This window comes from Varanus komodoensis, unplaced genomic scaffold, assembly GCF_004798865.1.
Source record: "Varanus komodoensis strain SLA01 unplaced genomic scaffold, ASM479886v1 scaffold17, whole genome shotgun sequence".
NCBI classification, from domain to species: domain Eukaryota; kingdom Metazoa; phylum Chordata; class Lepidosauria; order Squamata; family Varanidae; genus Varanus; species Varanus komodoensis.
In genome coordinates, this window is record NW_025335505.1 from 10,489,522 (window position 1) to 10,510,122 (window position 20,601).

The window sequence follows — 20,601 nt, forward strand, 5'->3', positions numbered from 1 at the left end:
GAACTCCACCGCCCCTACTGGTGTGGTTGTTTTCCCCATTTAAACCACAACCTTTAAACCTCCTTTTCAACAGCAAATGAAACTGAAGGGGTGGAGATGTTTACAGTAGTGATACGTCTGCTTCTGTCTGGTTTGAAAATGCTGACTGCTCTTCCCCCCGCCCCTCTTCTTTTTTATGCAATGGTGGATGGACAGAGAGGTGCCCATGAAATCCGAGAAATCAGACAATTCCACTTCACAGGCTGGCCAGATCACGGCGTACCTTACCACGCAACAGGACTTCTAGGATTTGTCCGGCAGGTCAAATCCAAAAGCCCGCCTAACGCAGGCCCGCTGGTTGTGCACTGCAGGTTGGTCAAATGAAAAAAAATTCTGGCTTGCCTAGCTCAGAAGGCCACTGGCCTAATTTATTTATCTCTCTGAACTCAGCACAGTGGGGCTAGATATGGTTAGGGTTGGCGTATATATTATGTATGTTGTGGCAATTCATGTGGAGTGTCACCTAATAGAAGCCAACCCTTCAATGGGCAACATCCATGGGCATCATTGTGTAGACTCAAGTAACACTAAAGGAGCTCTGCTGGGGTTTTTTTCATTGTGCAAGTGCTTGTGCATTACCTTTGTGCAATTTAGTTGGATTCCCTCTTGTGCATATTTCGGAGCCTAGTTTCTGTTAGTGCAATGTCATTTGTGCTGGCAAAATGACACAGTTTGATACTACCCAATGTAACACATTATATGTCACTAGGGTCAAAAGTAGAAATCATGTTAAATGAAGTGTTTGCATTTAACATTCAGCTTTAGTTTTAAAAGATGCAAATAGTATCAGCTGGGGAAAGAACTGACAATTAACATGATCGTAGTAGGCAGGAAAAAGAATTTATCCTCGGCAAACTTCCGCTTCTGAATCCTGTATTGGCACTAATGGTGCAAACACCAGCTTCAGAAGCTTGTTCTGCAGCCCTAGAGTGCTTTGCAATATAATGAATTTTAGCTTGCATTTCCCAAAAGCTGGGAGGCATCTTCTGTGTAACCATGAGAGCTAAAGGGTCTCATTACTTAATGCAAAAGCTATGCTTCCAACAACCCTAATCAGTTCATACTGGATTTATTTTGTCCTACAATAGAACTTTTTACCTAGTAAGATACTATCTGAACCCAAAGCTATTGTACAAAACTAAGAACAGAACTTTTCCAGTAGGTAGAACTTCTTAATCTTTTATAGGCATGCGAGTCCAGCAGAACTTTTGTTTAAGTTTCAGTTACTGGCATTTTCTGAACTTTCAACCTGTGCTTTTGCATTTACAGTGCTGGTGCTGGCAGAACTGGGTGCTTCATTGTCATTGACATTATGCTAGACATGGCAGAAAGGGAAGGAGTTGTAGATATATACAACTGTGTCAGAGAACTTCGGTCTCGAAGAGTGAACATGGTGCAAACAGAGGTATACCAGTTGTGTCATTGCCCTGCCATTTATGTTCCTTGCATTATGTTGAATAAAATGTCATTTTATTCTACCAGAAGTTGGAATTAAATTAATATAGGTTTCAGGTACCCTTCTACTCCCCCAAGACATGATTACTCCTCCTTGATACATTAGCTGAGTTCAGTACATAGAGACTGTTCCACCCAGAGGGCTTTTAATGGAACCTGCAGAAATGGAGAAGGTTGTTGGAAACTGAGACATGGGTGGTGAGGTTAAGGTAACTGAGTCAGGTGTTAGCAGTAGGACAGGTGTGGAGCACCGCTGCCCCACGGGCCAAATGTAGCCCACATGGGGTCCCAAGCCAGCCCTTCAGTTCTTCCTGATGGCCACACCCTATTTCTCAGCCATGACTAGGTGGTGGCTTTCCTACTTTTTTACCATCCTGACAGCTCAGAATGTCTCTCCTAAGGCTTTATTATTAGCAGGAAGGGTTTTAAGAGGAAACATGCTGGAATTTTTGTCCGAACCCCTTTGCTTTATCCACCACTGGAATGAAACCTCCAAGAGTGTCTCCAAATTGGATTCAGAGCTTGGGTTGAAAACGGGTCGGCAGCCTTGTAATAGGAAATGCAGGCAAGCTAGGTTTGGAGTGGTTCAGGAAAGGTTTTGCTGTACAACTATCTTTTAAAAAGAGGGTCCTGCAAGGAGTGAAAAATGGGCTTATGGGAGAGAGGGCTCCACTGTGTAAGACCTGATGCCATTATCTAGGCCACAGCACAAGGGGATGGAGCAAGGGGATAGTTTTGGGCAGGAGGCACATTAGCAAGTGAACAGAGCAAAAAGGAGAATAAGCTTAAATTAAATGTCAAGGTGGAAGAGCCAGGCTGTTTACCTGGCATTCTTGAAAAACAGCGATTCCATGTGGAATAAGTAATCACTCTGTGGGATGCAGCCATCGCAAACACCTCTGACTTACCTGGATTCAGCTTCATTTCCTTAGCCCTCCTGCGTACTATAACAACACCCAGGCATGTGTCTAGTTCTCACTTAGAAGGTTTTGGAGCTCTGCTACACAGGTGGGCCTTCAGGTGCTTGAATCGTCCCCTATGCAGAAAATTTCCTCCACACACACACACACACTTGAAAAGGGCTCTGTCCTGGCCTCTTTGCTGACATACTTGTTTTCTATGGCAGGAAAGGGTTTTTATATCCAGAAACTTGTGAGTCTCCACCTGCGCCTTTGACAATGAAGTAGTATAACCCTTATATATAGTCTAAAGCAGTATGGCCGAGTCATAGGTTTAGCACTCAAGTTGAGAAATGAGCCATTAACTCAAGAGATTCACTGCCTTTCCTAGAACAGATAAAAACCAATTATGAGTATATTGATGACACTGTGTGTCAGAACAAGAGAGAAAGCCACTGAAGTTACAGCAGATGTGAATTTACAATAAATACAGATACTAGAGTGTTGTGCCTTGATAACAAATACTGTAGTTAGTTTTCCAAAAGCATGTGCAAAGTTGAAGGTAGCATTTGGATGTCATGTCACTGTTTAAAAAATGGACATGTTAGTTAGAGGTTGCCTTTTACGTGGCACTAGAAATTGATTCCTTGCTTTTCCCAGGAGCAGTATGTATTCATACATGATGCAATACTGGAAGCCTGTCTATGTGGAGATACCTCTATTCCAGCTTCTCAAGTTAGGTCTGTCTACTATGAAATGAACAAGCTGGATCCTCAGACCAATTCAAGCCAGATCAAAGAAGAATTTAGGGTAAGTCATTAACAAGAACACATTTAAAAGCCAAGTATTGCACAGTGCCTCTTTACATTATATCGTATGGAGTGGGGTTTTTTTAAATGTGCAATCCAAATCTTACCGTTATAGACCAACTTTGACAATGAGTGCCTCAACTTCTTCTGAAAGAATACTCAATTGCTGAGCAACTCTTCCTTCTTTATCTTTCCACATGTGTGTGTGTGTTTGTTTGGATAGACGTTGAACATGGTGACGCCAACTCTGCGCGTAGAAGATTGCAGTATAGCCCTTTTACCGAGGAATCACGAGAAGAACCGGTGCATGGATGTGCTTCCTCCAGACAGATGCCTGCCCTTCCTCATCACAATCGATGGGGAAAGCAGTAACTACATTAATGCTGCACTGATGGATGTACGTTCCTGTCCTGGTGTTAATGCTTAGAAGAGAATTGATTGTTTGGCAGACCAGAAAGTACCAGAAGGCAGAGTTAGCATCAGGGGCTCAGTTCTTTCTAATACTGTAATTCTTTGCATGTTTAGACAGAAAGAAGTTGGAGTTGTGGGCCTTTTTCTGCTTAATATGCGTAGGAGTGCACGCTAATTTGCATTCTGTAAAACAACAAGAAAGCAACCTTTCAACATATGTTTGAGCCTATATATGTTATAATGTACTGTTGAGGCCTCAGTATATTTTGAGAGAGTTAGTACACTAGGAAGCGCCTGTTCCCAACCTGCTTGTCTCTTCTCTAATATTGAGCAGCCCTTAATATTGAGACTGCAACTCTAATATTGAGTGGCAGTCCAAAACATCTGGAGGGCACCAGGTTGAAGAAGGACGCTCTTGCGTATTCGCTATAATGTTTTAAAGGAAAAGACTTACCTATTATGTCACTAAGGCAGCTTGTCCTCGTATTTAGTTTCAGAGCCATATTTTCATTTCCCCTTCTTCAATTTTCATAGCAATTAACATTGGAAAAAAATAATAATTGCCTGTCAGCATAGATAGTACACAAGCTATTACCTCAGTCATTCTTTTCTTTTCTTTTTTTATTGAAGGAACATTTCCTAAAGATCTCCCTGTGGCACCCCCTCCACCACCCCCATTAAACACAGCCATGAAAGTTTTAAAAGCAATAATAGGGATTCAGTAGAAGGATACTTAAATATGTTTTATACTCTCTTGAGATTTATAGAGTATCTCTGACATTTTGGAGCAACAGTAATTAAGGCTGTCACACATACGTATAGACATGCCAAGAAAGCAGGCTTTGGAAACAAATGGAGACATTTTAAATAACCTTCCGTAAAAGCAATCCTTGAAAAAGCAATACATGTAGCTTGCATTTTTATCATGTTTTTCCCTTGGTACCCTGACGCTAATGAAGAGACGTGGAAGGCTTGTGCGTAGGCAGGGTGGTGTCCCCACTGATCGGTGCCTTTGCGCATGCAACGGAGGCATGGGCATTATCAGCCAGCGAGCTTGTAGTTCTTGCTTGGTGGCAGCAGAGCTGCCAGGGAAACTGGCTGCCGGCACTGCTGCCTTTGCCCCGTTGCTGCTGGTTATGCTGCACTTCCGACTTTGCAGGTGATGGTTGAGCGTGTGCTTGGAACTCTCTCTCGCTGCCATTAGTCCTTGCATCGTACTGGCCATTTTAGCTGGCTCACAGGACTGCCCTATCTCTGGGTTGAAACTGTTATTCTATATGAGCAGATGGGAGGTTTTTGACTGTGTTACCCCCCTCCCTCACTACAGCTCTGCTCCATCCACTCATTTATTTATTATTATTTAAAATATATTTATCCCATCTTTATCCAAAACAGATCTCAAGATGGTTTCAAAACCAGAAACGTAACAACATAACCTTAAAAATATAAATCCAATATATAAAAATATGCTATTTTGTGATTAAAAACAATCAACTATTAAAATACCGGGTAAATCAAAGGTTTTGTACTGGATTTTATACTTGTACTGGTGACACTCTGCCAGTCTGTTGGCTTCATCAGTGAGCGGTCCTAATGGTGCAATTATGTCTGCGTAGATTCCCTACACCAGCGTGTCATCAGGCAGCACTGATACAGGGAATACTCAGAAGCGATCTTGCTTGTACCCAGCAGGACATGGGACTGCTCCTGTCAATCCCCTGCTTCCATTCAACAGCTGCCACTGCCTCCATGAAATCAAGAAAGCCATTCAGGCTTCAATTTGATTTGTTAGTGGCCCTTTAAAAATTGGCCTCAGGACACCACAGGGCTAATAAACATGCCTGAGCATCATTTGTCCATGTTTGCTCTCTTCTATGCAGTTCCAAAGCCATTTGATACCACTGTCATTTATGAGTGCCCCAAGGCTAGTGTACCCTTTGCTACAACTGATACGTTCTCGTTACAGCATTAATCTGACAGTGCTGCCCAACTGAATCCGTGTTCCCTGTGTTTTGCAGAGTTATAAACAGCCATCAGCTTTTATAGTGACCCAGCATCCTTTACCCAACACTGTCAAAGATTTCTGGAGACTGGTTCTAGACTACCACTGCACATCCATAGTCATGCTGAATGATGTAGATCCAGCACAAGTAAGTTTAATGAAACTGTACTTTATAGTTTTACAGTAACACACATATGCATCCAATTTCTCGTTAAGCAATTTGAGCTTTAAAGACTCCAAGTTAGATAAATAGCTTAGGAATGGAAAGAAGGAAGAATAGATAAGCAGAAGTGTTGCAAATATCTTGCCTATAATTCAAGTTTAATCCCAGTCGAAATCATGTCAGAAAAAAGCTTTAAGAACATATTGTCCATTTGAAGTATAAATGGATAATTGCAAGTCTAAGAAAAGCTAACTAACTTAGAAGGGAATGGAAGTTTGTCAAGTATTTGTTTAATGCCACTATGTTAACTGAGCAGAAGTCAATATAACTAACATCTTTCAAATATATTCTGTGATTTACAAAAATCTTTGCTGTGAAAAGGTTGTGCTAGAGCCCATTTCCACCAATCTCCATAATTTCAGCAGGTGTTAAAGCTTCTGGTAGCCAAGATGCCTTTTCTTGGAGTACTAACTGAATAGTTTTTGTCTAGTTCCTTGTATGTCACTATTCCATTTTCAGTACAGGGGGGCGGAATTGAATCTGAAATCAAATATTTTATCTTCCTCATGTATATCCTTCCCTCCACCGAAGAACCCAGAATGTTCTACGGAAGAATTACATTGTAAAATACTTAAGATTAAAAAATAACAACTGACAAAAGAGTGTCGAACACGAATTTGAATCTAGGCTTCATTGATCTGAGTTCGCCACATATGAGCTCAAGTTGTATTTTCCAGGGCCTGAAGCACTGGTTTTTCCCGTTGATATTATCTTCCTGAGAAAACGGATATCACTCTGTGGTAGACCATATTCTAATGGAGAAAAGAGTCCGTTGTGCATCTCCATGGGAACTAGTTCCTGGGGATTCAGTTCATCCGTTTGAGGATGCACACAGTATTGCGGCACAGAACTACAGCTGCAGAGAACCAGATGGCAGCCTGTCAGGAACACGGGTGGTCTTTCACTGTGGTCATCCACACTAGGACGAGAATGGGATTAGCATGAAGTCCTGACACATCGTGCGTTCTGCTCAGCCAAGCATAATTATTTCTCCGTTGCTCTTCCTGCTTCCTTCTAACCAAAGTGGTGATGACAGGGAGTGAAGGCCTGTCCTAGGAACAGTCAGTCAATTCCGTAGAGCAGCCCAAGAGCCAAATGAAAGCATTTTACAGACAAATGGAGGTTGTGCTGCACCTTTCCTTGATGGTTCATCAGCATCTCGATGTAAAAGAGGTGCAGGCTGTTAGTAATTCTTGGCCATAGCCCCTAAAAATTAACAGTTCTTAATTAAATGTTTTTGGTAAGTGACTAGATATTCGTTACCTGATCTTATGTACCTGCTATATATTTTGGGTGTATTTATCATAAATAGTTTTTACAAGTAAAAAATGTAAGAAAATACGTTTTCATCATACTAGAAGTATGTTGTACTTGTGTTAAAATTCATAAGTAATACCCCCGTCTGCAAGTCAGTAACTACAAATTGCAAATGCTGTCTTGCATATTTTGTATCCCAGCCACACTCATCTGCCTCCTGGGAAATACATGAAAGGCAAAAACCTTGTTTGTGTATTGGTGGTTATTTTCAGAGTGAAAGAGAAAGGCTCAAGGGAGCCAGACTTTTAGCTGCCACTAAAAAGCAAATTTGAATTTTTCAGCCATGCTTTGAATATACAAGAGCATAAGCTGTTTTAGCTTTCCACTGGTCTTCTTAACCACCTTTTTAAACTATTGGGGCCTGCTCTCTCTCAGGTATTACATCTGTTTTGGTGTTTTTGCCAGTGTCCATTACAACATGTTAATTAAGGGATGCCACTCAGAATTCAAAGAATAGAGTAGGGAAGGAAATAATAGATTTCAATAGAAATCATAAGTTCCATTTACACTTTTAATTTTAAAAGTATGCATCCGTATGATGCATTATTCTCCGCATGATGCATTTTTTCTATACTCAGGATAAGGAATTCATAGACTTTCCTTCCCTGGAGAAATAATTGTCCCTTTTCCCTCAATCGCCCTCACATAACTCATTCAATAACAGAAAGTGAAGTGAAAGCTGCTCTGGAAGTAGTCGCAAGAATAAAGCACCTGGAGTAGATGGGATACCAATAGAACCATTCCAAGGTACAGAAAATGAATCAGTCGGAACCCTAACAAAAGCATGCCAACAAATATGGAAAACAAAACAGTGGCCCTCAGACCAGAAACGTTCGATGTATATTCCAATCCCCAAGAAAGAAGAGGCAAAAGAGTGCAGCAAACATCGAACCTCAGCATTAATCTTCCACGCAAGCAGAGTGATGCTGAAGATGTTGCAACAAGGATACTACCCTATATGGAGCAAGAAATGCCAGACGTCTAAAGAGATCCTATTGCAAATATAGGTTAGCTACTGGAGCACGCCAAAGAATTAAATTTAAAAAAATCAGTCTGTGCTTTATAGATCACAGCAGAGCCGTTGAGTGATGGTCCTGAAAGAAAGGAGCATAACTCAGCACTTGATTGTCCTGATGTGTGCCCTGAATCACAGACAAGAAGCTACAGTTAGGACAGCATAGGAAAAACATGATGCTTCCCCATAGACAAAGGTGTCAGGGAAGGATGTATTTTATCTCCCTATATGCGCAGTCTGTACACAGAACAGATCAGAAGGACAGCTGGATTACAAGCACAGTACTCCATTTCAGTCTGGGCACCCAACTGCGTTTCCAGGCAGTGTCCAGAAAAGGGGAGGGGATCACAGGGTTGCAAAACATGAGTTTGGTTGTGCATCTCTGATTTAAAGTGACATCCAATTTGACCCTTAGATTTGCATTGAGCTCAATAAGCATACTTTCTTCCCCAAATCTGGTTCCTTCCTATCATTCTATTTTGTGACAGCTCGTGCACTGTCGTTTAGCTTTATATTTGGAAAAGCTCAAGATGGTTCTCATACTAGCAGGAAATGGTCCATTCTGTGCACTTTGTGTTACCATGCATTTGTCTTGGAATATTGTTTCCAAATTTCAGGAACAATTTCAGGATATGTAGATACCTCTGCCACCCTTCATTGTTTCGCTCCGTGTCCATTACACCCGATCATGTTGCCACTCACAGATTAATGCCAGGAATATTGGGAGGAGAAAGATTAAGTAGTCCTGCAAGGCTGTTCAGTCAGCACGATATGAGCCGACAATTAAATTGTCCAGAATAGAGTGGCAACAGCCAGAGGGGATCTGGCTATTAGTTCCTATACTTGAAGGTTCTGCAACAAGTTTTTGAGGGAGAAAAAAAAGACATCCACAGATGTAAAAATTAGCAAAAGGTCCAAGCAGCGCTGGTATTATCCAGTAGTGCAGAACTGAGAACAAAATGTTGCCTCTGGAAATTTGAAAGCAGATACACGGTTTAGTATCCAGCAGTCCAACTGCTTATTATACCCTGGGGAGATTGATTGTGCCTTTGGTGGTGTGTCTGCCTCACATAATACTCAACATGTGTTTGACAGTGCCTTTGCATGCTGTCATAGCCTATTGCTAAACTGATGTTGAATAACTGAGCCTAGCACTCCAAATTCAAAAAGGCTTTAAGCGTTTAGTAGTAAGCAGCTTTTGGGTGAAATAGTGTGAGAAGGAGGGGGGTGCAGAAAGCTAAGCCAGACCGGATCCAATTCAAGATGCTGTTTTGTCCTAAAGTTCCACATGATCTAGGCACCATATATCTCAAAAAGCATGACCTGCATGGGTTTTAAGATCTATCAATGCGGTCCTGCTCCGTAAGAAGGGTCTTTTCTGTGGTATCCCCCAGAATGATAAAATGCACCACTTACATATGGGGGCTTCTCTGGTATTTTTTGGAAGCAGGTAAAAATGTTTTCTTTTCCCAGCAGACATTTGGGAATTTTGTTTGTTTGTTTAATGCTGTTTGTGATGTCATCATTCAATTATCAATGTGGTTTTAATTAGATTTATTTTACAAAACACCTTGTAGAAAAAGGCCTATAAATATGCAAATCTGTAATAAAAAACATCTAGAGATCTATGTAAAAGGTTTGTGCTACAATTATGTGGTTACATTTTTACTCACAAGCACTGCAGATTTCAATGGCTCTTTTTCAAATAGGAGCATGAGCAGGATTGTACACTCAGAGATTGAGAAATATGCCTGTGTTTTTCCTTCTCTGAAAATGTGTAATATTTTTAATGAATGCGAATACATTGAGGTTTAACACACTGGTTTCTGGATAAAAGACTGTTAAATGGTGATGCAAAGCTCGGTGACAGGGCATGAGGAACAAGTGGCTTTCAAATGTTGGACTGCAGCTCACCATGGGCTGTGCTGATAAGGTTGATAGGAGCTGCGTTCCACCAGCACCTGGGAGTGCCACACATGAACTGTTTGTCTTTTTGGGTACTCACAATTGCCCAGTACACATTCCAGAAAAGAGTTCATTTTTACAAAGGACACATGTATGGGACTCTACAGTGCTTGAGGGAAGTTCCATACTCTAAAGGCCCAGGGGAGTACCTGGGCAAACATGGAAACCAGTGTGTAGAGATGTATGACAACACACAGAAATGAGAGAGAGAGAGAATAATAGGCTTATGCATGTCTTGATCTCTTTGTCCTACAGTTGTGTCCACAATATTGGCCTGAAAATGGAGTTCACCGACATGGTCCTATTCAGGTGGAGTTTGTTTCTGCTGATTTAGAAGAAGATATTATCAGCCGGATATTCCGAATTTATAATGCGGCAAGAGTAAGGACCTTATTCAGACATTTACTTGCTTTACGGGGTACATATTCAACTATTTGAAAAGTTCAGTTGTCTTATTGGACTTTCATAAAAGCAAGTGGTAAATTCACTTTACTGTCAGGTTAGTGTAATGCTTTATATGTGGGACTGCCTGTGAACATGTTCCTCAAGCTTCAGTTGGCATGGAATACAGGTGCCAGAATTTTAGCAGGTAGAGCATATTCAGAGCATGCCTCACCAGTGGTGGAAGAGCTCTGCTGACTCTCTGGTTGCTTCCAAGCCCCGTTCAAAGCACCGCTCTTGGCTCCTGAGGCCTTAAACAGCTTGAGGCCAGGCATCTAAGGAAGCACCTTCTCCTGTGCTGTGCTGCCACACTCTTAGATCATCCGCTGCGGCCCTTCTTCCTGCCCCTTTTTTGTCAGAGGTGAAGCAGGTTGCAACCACAGGAGGGGCCTTTTCAGTGCAGTGTTGACGGAATGCCCCTCCCTATTTTTTCAGACTTTAAACATTTTTAAATCTTGCCCTTGGTTCTGATTTATCTATCAGTTATAGGATTATGCATTTTTATTGTGGCGTTTTAACAGTGTAACTGCCTCCAGAACTAATTTGAGCAGGGGGCGATATAGCAGTATTTTAAATAAATGAAGACACTTTCTGGTTAAGGAAACAGATTCAGGGTTGGCTAATCAAAGTGTTTTGTTTTCCATAATAAGGGTGCAGTACAGAGCTTCCGTGTAATCATCAGAAGTCATTCCTTTGGTCTGCTGAGGTCATAATGCTAACTCTAGTTACTGGAATGAGCCACAGAGAGCTTTGGCTTCCATGTTCCCTTCTCCATCCTCCTGCATGCTGAGATTAAAGACTGTTAAGCTCATTTACTCTACATTTTTAGGCGTCATATCATCCTCCATCCATTGGAATGACTAGATTTTGTGCAGATTTGTTCATTTTGCAAATTTCTACCTCTGAAAATCCAGACTTGTAATAATGCATAAATCCTTCCAAAGTCCCCAGATCCCTTCCTGCAGTGCACCTATAGTCAATGGGAAAAAAGCAGATTTGGGTTTTTTCATATTTTTTTTAAATTTTCTATTACTAAATTTGCATACAATTACAATAAGTTTTTTTAACGCTCCATGGAATCCATGTAATTCAGGAAAAGCTGTTCCACTGTGAAAACCATAGGTAATATCAATAGAAATCTGAATTCATTTGACTCCATTGCAAATTCTCTGACATCCATATTGCCATGGTCACAAAGAAGATTGTAAAAGCTTTCACTTCTGTTTCAGATTAATAACAGGTTGCAATGTTGCCTGAAGCAAGACAAACTGTGATTAATTTTAATTATGGATAGTTGAAAGAAACTCCCATCAAACTGTATTTTACGAAGCTGACTTCTTTTCATTAGCCATAGTTGAGAGTAACCACTATTCATGGTTCAGATGACATGCTAAACTGCAGTTAAATCTAAAACCAAAGTATAAACTTCTGGCCTCAGTCTTTTAGCTTCATTGGGGTAGCAGTGCTGCAGGTGCACCCAAAGTTTCTCTCTTAATGCTAAACCCTAACCCTTAATGTACTGAGTGTAGCCACTGTGTCCCATGCAATCATTACGCTCATAAGAGAGTCATTTGAAATAAAGAATGTGGTAAGAAAGGCCTGAAGGAGCCCTCTTAGAATTGAGTCAAATCAGTAAACTATCTAGTCCATAACTACCAGTTGTTATTTGGAGAATGCAAAACTAAGCTTTCCATAATTTTTAGTGCTCTAGCCCTCAGTGCTGGTCCCAGCGTTCGAATTACCAAAGTGACAGCATGGCTGGCGGTCCCTTTCCTTTTCGACTTGGCACCACCATGACACGTTTTACCCCTGGAGCCATGATTTGTTTATAATTTGTGCTTTTACTTTCCATTAAGTCATTCTTATCTTTCCATATAATTTCACCAGTAGAACTAAGGCTTATATGCTTTACCATGGTGATGAAAAATTATTCGGCAAAATTGGAATTCTGTGATCATGTGATAATTATTTCTAAAACAGATCTTACTTTCGAGTAAATGGGTATAGCCCCTAAAGTGAAAAAGTAATAATCTTGTACCATGTTTCTTTTCTATTCTTCTAAAGATAACCAAGTTCAAAAAGCAATTTCTTCTTTATCTAACTGATGTAAAAGTGTAACTTGTAAATTTTAGCATGGAGTATCAAAGTATGCATTCAGAATGTATTTTTCAGAAAAGCATATTGTTTGCAGCAATAACTACCACTTTCCACCTTTTAAGGAAACAGTGAAGAAGTCTACCCTTAGGGTCATTTTTCAAGGTTTGCTTCAGTGTTCTGTGTGATATTCAGTGAAGTACACTGAAATAAAAGAATAAATTTTTCAAAAGGGGAAACTAACAAAACCTTTTATCTGGCTATTTATTTATTTATTTATTTATTTGGAGGTGTTAAAGGCAGAAGTCGGAATCTGAGCTTTAGAACCTTTCTAGGTTTCAAGGGTGCAAGACACCGTGTAAGAGCATTTAGAAGATGCTCTATTAGATATTTTTCAATCCAAGTACCATTTTAATCCTTTATCAGTCTTAAAATATTTAGAATTGTAAATCATCACAGTGAATGTCAAGAACTGGAAAACTTTTTCTTTCCTTTTGTTAGAAAGATTTTATTAAAAGTTCATTATATAAAATACACCTTTAGAAAGAGATGTTAATGAGGTGATTTTTATTCTGAATGTGTGTCTTTATTTAGCATGTTAACAATCAGTCATCACTTAGTGAAACTGCATTTTGAAATTTTGGAAATGAGAAGCATCTGAAAAAGAAAGACCATAATTGGAACTATATTGCAAATTTTATTTTGCTGTACTATTGATCATTGGGTCTTGGCAGCTGCCTCATTGTTTCACTTCTCTATATTTGTATTTTTAGTCTTTAGAACATTACTTTCATAATCCTGAAATCCAGTCATAACTGCACATGTACATTCCTTTAGTAACTTGCAGTATTATGAACATGCTGATGATGGTGAGTAAAGTAGGTGTTATTTGATTGTAGAATAAATAATGCTGGGTTTTTTTCTTCTTCTCCTGTTGGTTGGGTCCCCACAGCCCCAGGATGGCTATCGGATGGTGCAACAATTTCAGTTCCTGGGATGGCCAATGTACAGAGACACTCCCGTGTCCAAACGCTCATTTCTGAAACTCATACGTCAAGTAGACAAGTGGCAGGAAGAATATAATGGAGGAGAAGGCCGTACAGTCGTTCACTGTTTGTAAGTAAATGAAGTCCTAGGATGATAGCCATTAGCTTAGACTTCTTTAAAAAGATAACAACTCTTTAGAGTTTTCAAGTGTTCAAAGGGCTGTGGGTATATTATCTGGTTATAATCCTTACAACCCCATAAAATAGGTCAGTGTTGTAATCCCGGTGCTGCACATGGGGGGACTGAGGGGACTGAGTCTGTTAGGAGCACGGCTTGCAGCCTTGGTGTCCATCAGCTCCTCACCTTGGAGGCTTACAAGCACCATGCAGAGCAAGAAGTGGTCAAAGTGATTCCTGGTTTCCTGTTCTTCCCACTCAACACATCGGCTAAACATCTGACTGGCCAGCTGCAGTGCTTCAGATGGAACAGGGAGGTGTCCAGAGTACACCAGACTGCCTTGTAACCTGGAGGTCCTAGGCTTCTTCTTAGGATGCCCCCTTTACCTCTTTTCGAAGGTCAGTTTCCGGCCTATGAAGAAGCAGCTGCTGAGGTTCTTTTTCTGCCAGCTGCAAGGAACCGGGGAGCGTGGGGGAGGATTTGAGCACAGATCCCCAAGGTCAGGACTTGGTTTTCAGCCTCAGGGCTGAAGCATCCTGTGGTCCCCCAGATGCTGTCTAGGGCCATAAGATCTCCTGTTTCTGGCTTCATGGCAGAGGCTTCTGCAAGGCATACTGCACCAGGCGAACCTTGGGGAATGTCCAGCAGCTTCACTTGGTGCGAAACACAGCAGCCATTCTGCTAACTGGTGTTACAGTATCATGATCACATGACACCAGTGAAATGCAGTGGTTGCACCAGTAATAATGCACCAGTTACCAGTTGCTTTCCAGGTCTAGATCCAGCCATGGTCTGGTTTTAAATCCTAAATGGCTTAGACCACTTGGCATTTTATGAGCCCGTTATTAAAATCTGCAGCACAGGCCCTCCTGGCCCCACGTTCTCAGTACGTGCTTGACTTTAAGACTTTTATTTGTTTCACTAATGGCTTTTTGCTTGTACTGTTTTGTTTTAAATTTTCTATGCCTACCCTCCTGTCTACTGCCTAGATTGGCCTTAGTTTTTTTCCCTTTAAAATAGCAGCAACACAGGGCTAGGAATGAGCAGCACTGTGCAGAGAAGGGACAAGCCTTTGCACACATACCATGTTCCCAATGAAAATCCTCCACCCGAAACAGCCTTTTAGCATGGGAGTTGTCATTAACCCCAATAGCAGCTTCTTACCAAATAGCTGCTTAGTGAGTGACTCTGCCTGGATTACAACGAGGTCCCATCCCTAACTAGGATCTCTGCAGCTACTGCTTTAGAAGGAAAAATAGACACAAAATACCAAATTAGCTATTTAACCCTAACGCATTGTTGGAAGCAAGCTGAAGTTTCACTGCAGTCTGAAAACAGCGGCATTTCAGGTGCACTAGCCCTGCCTGTGCCCTTTGTATTCTTTTCTTCTCATGTGCCTTGATCTGTGTGCTGTTTGTTTTCATTCCTCTCTCCCCCCTGCCACTAAATGGCTATCTCCTTCGTGATTGAACTGTAAAACAATTAAGGGTTTTTTTTTTCCCTTTGTTCATTTTTAATTTGGAAAAAAAACAACTTGTTCACAGCTACTTCCCAAATCACTAACGTTTTCCAGCCAAAATGGACAGGTAGTTTTATCTCATTGTGTTCTAGTTTTCCTATCCATGGAAATTATAACTCTGTATTTTGTGAGGTTTAGCTTGTTAATACCTTGAGATGCACATCTGGGAGGTCCTTTTTAAATGCAAATTGATCTTATCTCTACCAATTATTTATGATATTAAATGATTGTACCGCATCTCATGCACTCGCAGATGCACATCACTTCGAGGCGGCACAGAAAGGGAAAAACATGCCCTCCAACAAGATCCTTTAAAATGATTTTATTTTAATTAAAATGCTCTAAGAATGGCACAATATCATCCAGTATTTTGGCAGCAGGGAGCATTCTTTTCATGCTGTCGGAATGTGACAGATGTGCCATATTGTAGCTTCCTTTGAAAATCAACCATTTGTGAATGCTGCCTTTAAAGAGCTGCAAGCTAACTAGTTTGTACTCTGGTAATTATTAAGGTTTATTATTTTCACTGAAGTGCAGCCTAAAGATGCTGATTAGAATAGCTGTGGAAATAATAGAGTTTCTAGAGGAGCGAGATTTTCTTGAAGATTAAAAATAGCCAGAGCTAAAGCATTATGAAATGCTATATTTAATCATGCATCTGAACACTTATGACTCAAATTTTTGTGGGAAGTCACTTGTGTTCTCATAGTTGTAAGGCAGATGCAATACTCTGAATCCTTCAAAACTGGCTAAAGCATTAAGATCAGGCCTTCCCCATAGTGTGGATCATTGAGTCATTGGCTAAATAGGAACACTGTAAAAATGTCATAAATACATATTAAACATGTTTTATAACAGCCTGGTTACAACCAGCAGAAAAATACTTTGTGTCAGTGCAAGATGGGACTGGAGTGACAAAGCATGTTACCCTGAACCCTTTTTCTGTTCCCTTTACACTGGTCAGGAGCATTTCATCTGAATTGGCCACTAAAACTATTACAGGACAGTGATTTCTGGATGTAAAGGGGGTATATCAACTGAAATGGGTCAGTGCAGATAGGTTAGAATTTGGGTGGTCCCTTCATTTTGAGAAAAACTGAGCAAGTCCACAAATTTCTCCATAAATGGGTTGGAAAGAATTTGAAATTTAAATGAGAAAGTGGAAGAACAGATTCATCTGTCCTTAGTATGTATATATCCATCCAATTGTTGGTCCACAGTTGGAGGTTGACTCAGAAACAATAATATTACAAAATCCTTTATAGTTCTAATATATCCCAACAACTACCTTACCAGAGATTGTTTGCTTAGATGCAAAGGACACGTAGACGGTAAGCTGAACTCGAAGGCTATTCCAATGAGAAGACAGCTTAAGCTAAGCCTTTCAACAGAAAGGCTGCAAATACTATTTCAGCTTTAGTATCACCGTCATCACAAAAATTGTCCTTATCAGAATCCAGGTTGTTCATTGATACATCAATATATCAATCATCTTTTTTAAGGTCCTCATGTACTATGAAAGGAAATAACCCACACAAAGAAATAATCATGTCATTCTGTTGCTTTTCTTACAGAAATGGAGGTGGCCGCAGTGGAACATTTTGTGCAATCAGTATTGTCTGTGAGATGCTACGACATCAGAGGGCCGTAGATGTTTTCCATGCTGTGAAGACCTTGAGGAATAATAAGCCTAATATGGTGGACCTTCTGGTATAAGCTTTAGAACTGCACCACTAAGTAGAAAATTTTTGCTATTATCATAAGGCACAGTGCATTTTTGAGACTTATACTGAGAGCCTGTTGTTTTCTAGAGAGGATAATGAATCACTTGACTTGTGAAAGTATTTTACGCTGTTTTCCTCCCAAGGAGACTTTGTTCAGTGTATGTTACTTTTTGTGAAAACTTTAAAACTTTTAAGAGAACATCCTTACTAATTTTCCTTTCTGGCAGCACAGTCCACATGGAAAACAGCCTTTTTATGGAAGAAATAATAGTCATGTAAAATGAAATGCCAGATTTTCAAATTATATATTTTATAAATAGCTTAATCTCCTAATATTTTTCAAGACTGTGAATTTCAGTTTGACATTCAGGGTATTGCGTTTAATTATGGCTCTTCTATCTTGCCGAAAGATTAAAAGAGTTCAGAAACAAAGAGTCAGGAGCAATTATCTCCTTGTAGAGTGCTTTATGGAACTTCTTAAATGTAGAATTGCTGAAATGCCAGCTCCTGTTATTAAAAAAACAATATAGGACAACTCAAAGCATCAGGGTATTATGGCCTGTTTTGTTCATCAGTAGTATAAGAATGGTTGCATTGCAGCATGCTGCTAAGAAGCCATGGAGAAATCCCATTACCAGGCACAGTTTGATAGATTGTGAAAGGTCTATATGGATACTGTACTTAGGCAGTGTGATATATTTATCATTTTTTACATTTTTAACTGCTCTTCTTTGGATGTTCTCAAAGCAGCCTGTGTGGCTCCCTTTCCCCATACTACTTTGTTTTCTGAATCTAAATTACCAGGTGTTCTACTTATTTTTCTTTGTGCCAATGGAAATCAGATTTGAAATCTGATTCACAGTGAGCATGTCTAATACAAATAAATATGTTGCACAGAAGAGAAAAAAATTTAAGTCATTTTGATTAACAGAACCTAAAACCTATGTCCTTGATTTAGTTCTTGGTATAATTGACTTTATGCTCTTCTCTTGCCTTGATTTTTCCAGGATCAATATAAATTCTGCTATGAAGTGGCTTTGGAATACTTGAATTCTGGCTGATGGCACAAATCAGAATGGAGGAAAACAAAAGCTTTCACCGCCACAATCAAAGCAAGTTGCTTCATGATATCTGTGTGTATGAGATGAGGACCTCTCAGTGTTAATGCTTTTATTGCTTTGTATTGGCTCTTTTTAAGAGCCCTGGAGAGTCTTTCCAAAAATGCTTGCACTGCCCATTTTCCACGGTATGGCTGTTGCTTGAGACACCTACGATCCCACCGTAAAACACCAATGCACCTCAGTGGTTGGATGCCACTATCATGTAAACCCATCAACTTGATAGACCAGCCTAGTCATCGGGTAAATTAAAGAGCACAATTCTATTCCAATGAAGACATTTGTACTTTTCTGTTGTACTTTTTGTTGCCAGTGATCTTTTGTTGTTGTCGTCAGAGCCTAGTGTACATTTTGTTCTGTGGAGAATGCCATCTAGCATTTTGATAATGTATTTTAGTTACATTTGTATCCTATTAGCTCCTAATAAAACAAAGCACTTGTAGCTTAAACCAAACTAATAGCTACATGAACAGACCACATTAACTTTGCTGAGTTGTATTTTCTGTCCAGCTTGTTTTGTTTCAGAAAAAAGGGACTTGACAAAAGTCCATTAAGAAAATGGAAAAAAATACAGGATGATCAGATTAATATATCCAAAGCTTTTCCCCATTTGTTTATATTGTAAATATTTTTTGATTTCATCAAATTATTTATTCATTAAAAAGAAATCTTTTGTGAAGCACAGTGAGTGACAATCATTTCTATTAAGCCCTGGAAATGCTTACTGTATTATATTGTAAACATTTGTTTACCCTGTCTGGATTCTCAGCTTAATAAATAATTACATATCTGCTAAAATCTCATTTAATATATAGCATCTTGTGACATGGGATTGCCTTCAGCTAAAGCTAAACTTTGTGCAAGGCTTTCCAGATGATTACTTTAGCAGAGTTGAATTGGAGATTCCTATGCCTGGGGGATCATAGCTCAGCAGTACAGCAAATGTTTGCATATATGAATCCCCCAAACCAATCCCTGTCATTTCCAGTCAAAGCATTTCTGACAGCAGGCCTGTCTGAAACAGCAGAAACCTGCATTTGAGCGCGACCGCTAGGCTTGACAGCATGGGCTAGACGGCCAACTGGTGGACTCAGTGCGCAGTCGTTCCCTGCAGACACAGCAGCTCTACCGTCCTTAGGGCTCCTGCAACTCCCGCAAGCAGAGCTTTCCCACATGCTGCAGACGGCTTCATTTCCTCGGCCTTAAGTCGCTCTAAACGCGGATGTCTTAATTGTATGTCCAGTGCCCATGCTGGCTGGAAATTACGGGCACTGCAATGCAATGTCTCTGGACTGCCCCAAAGCATCATCTCTGAGTGAAGGGACTGCAGGTGCTTTCTGTTATTCTTCGCAGTGGCGGGCATCTTGCAGCAAAGCCTGGAAGAGTAAGATGCTGCAAAAAATTTAAAATATCCACTGATACGCTTTAGGGAGCAGATGCAATTTATCTACCTGGTCCTCGCTGGAACTGTGTGCACAAATAGGTGCCACACACGAGCGTTTGTGCTCTAGTTCAGCTTGCGAGACCGCAAGCCCATGTTCTAGTCGCCAGAGGGGTGAGTAATACCGTCACCTTTCTCCTGCTACGATATGATCTCTCCTACCTCTCAGGCAACTCAGGTCCACGCTAAGCATCCTGGTGATCATGCATAATGTAGCGATGTGTAATAGGTGTCCTAATCAAGTGCAAGCATGTGTAGCCTCATTGTGGACTGGAACCATGCCAACACAGGAGGATGCATTAAACCTTTACCCACACCTCTTTGCCCCTCAAAAACACCACCTTTTTCCTGTGGGTGGCAAAAAGGAGAGTTTAAAAGAAACTAAAAGCCTCCATCGATTACACTGGAGACTCTTTTTTTCTTATTTTTATACCTTGCAGGGTGGAATGGGGCGGAAAATTGGTGTGGGGAAGGACTGAACATGCACCTTGTCCTGGATCAGCACACCCCCAGTCCAAAGGGAGCCAAGCTTGCTTACACCAGCATGATGACTGATGGGGACCAACCTAGGTATTTGACCCTCACTGACACTGGCTTCCAAGGATATACATCTGCACAGTTGGATCCAGTCCATTTGATTTAATTTAATCTATGATCTGTTTTATCCAACATTCAAACTGGAATATAATTTAAATAAACTTGTAATGCAAATCCACCATGGCATTGGCTTGTGTCATATTTGACTGGATTCTCTGGGTGGAACCTCACATTCCATGTACTTCCCTTACTTATAAGTATTTTTTCCCTTTGAAGTGGAAAACTGCTGCATGGAAAAAGCAGTCCCGATCCCTCTATCTTTATCTTGGCTTGGATCCAGGCTTTCCCTTCTTCCAAGATAAAAGTCCTGATTGCAGAAGATCCAGTTCTGGACATATCCCTTACTCCCTCTCCCATTCAGCAGTAGC

The 20,601-nt window shown here is 40.5% G+C and overlaps 1 protein-coding gene across 19 annotated transcripts in view; it reads left to right on the plus strand.

Annotated features, from left to right (window-relative positions):
* Positions 1-20,351, plus strand: part of PTPRM (protein tyrosine phosphatase receptor type M) — a 504,993-nt gene extending 484,642 nt beyond the window's left edge. For 10 of the 19 annotated variants that reach the window (XM_044426600.1, XM_044426601.1, XM_044426603.1 and 7 more), the window contains 9 exons: positions 196-350; positions 1,309-1,444; positions 3,054-3,203; positions 3,426-3,599; positions 5,632-5,763; positions 10,391-10,516; positions 13,608-13,786; positions 16,928-17,063; positions 18,085-20,351. In XM_044426600.1, the coding sequence (XP_044282535.1) occupies positions 196-350; positions 1,309-1,444; positions 3,054-3,203; positions 3,426-3,599; positions 5,632-5,763; positions 10,391-10,516; positions 13,608-13,786; positions 16,928-17,063; positions 18,085-18,138 (1,242 nt within the window). In that variant the 3' untranslated portion in view covers positions 18,139-20,351. The remainder of the gene's footprint in view (positions 1-195; positions 351-1,308; positions 1,445-3,053; positions 3,204-3,425; positions 3,600-5,631; positions 5,764-10,390; positions 10,517-13,607; positions 13,787-16,927; positions 17,064-18,084) is intronic. The other 9 variants (XM_044426602.1, XM_044426614.1, XM_044426607.1 and 6 more) reach the window with 1 other exon arrangement.
* Positions 20,352-20,601: the final 250 nt, after the last annotated feature.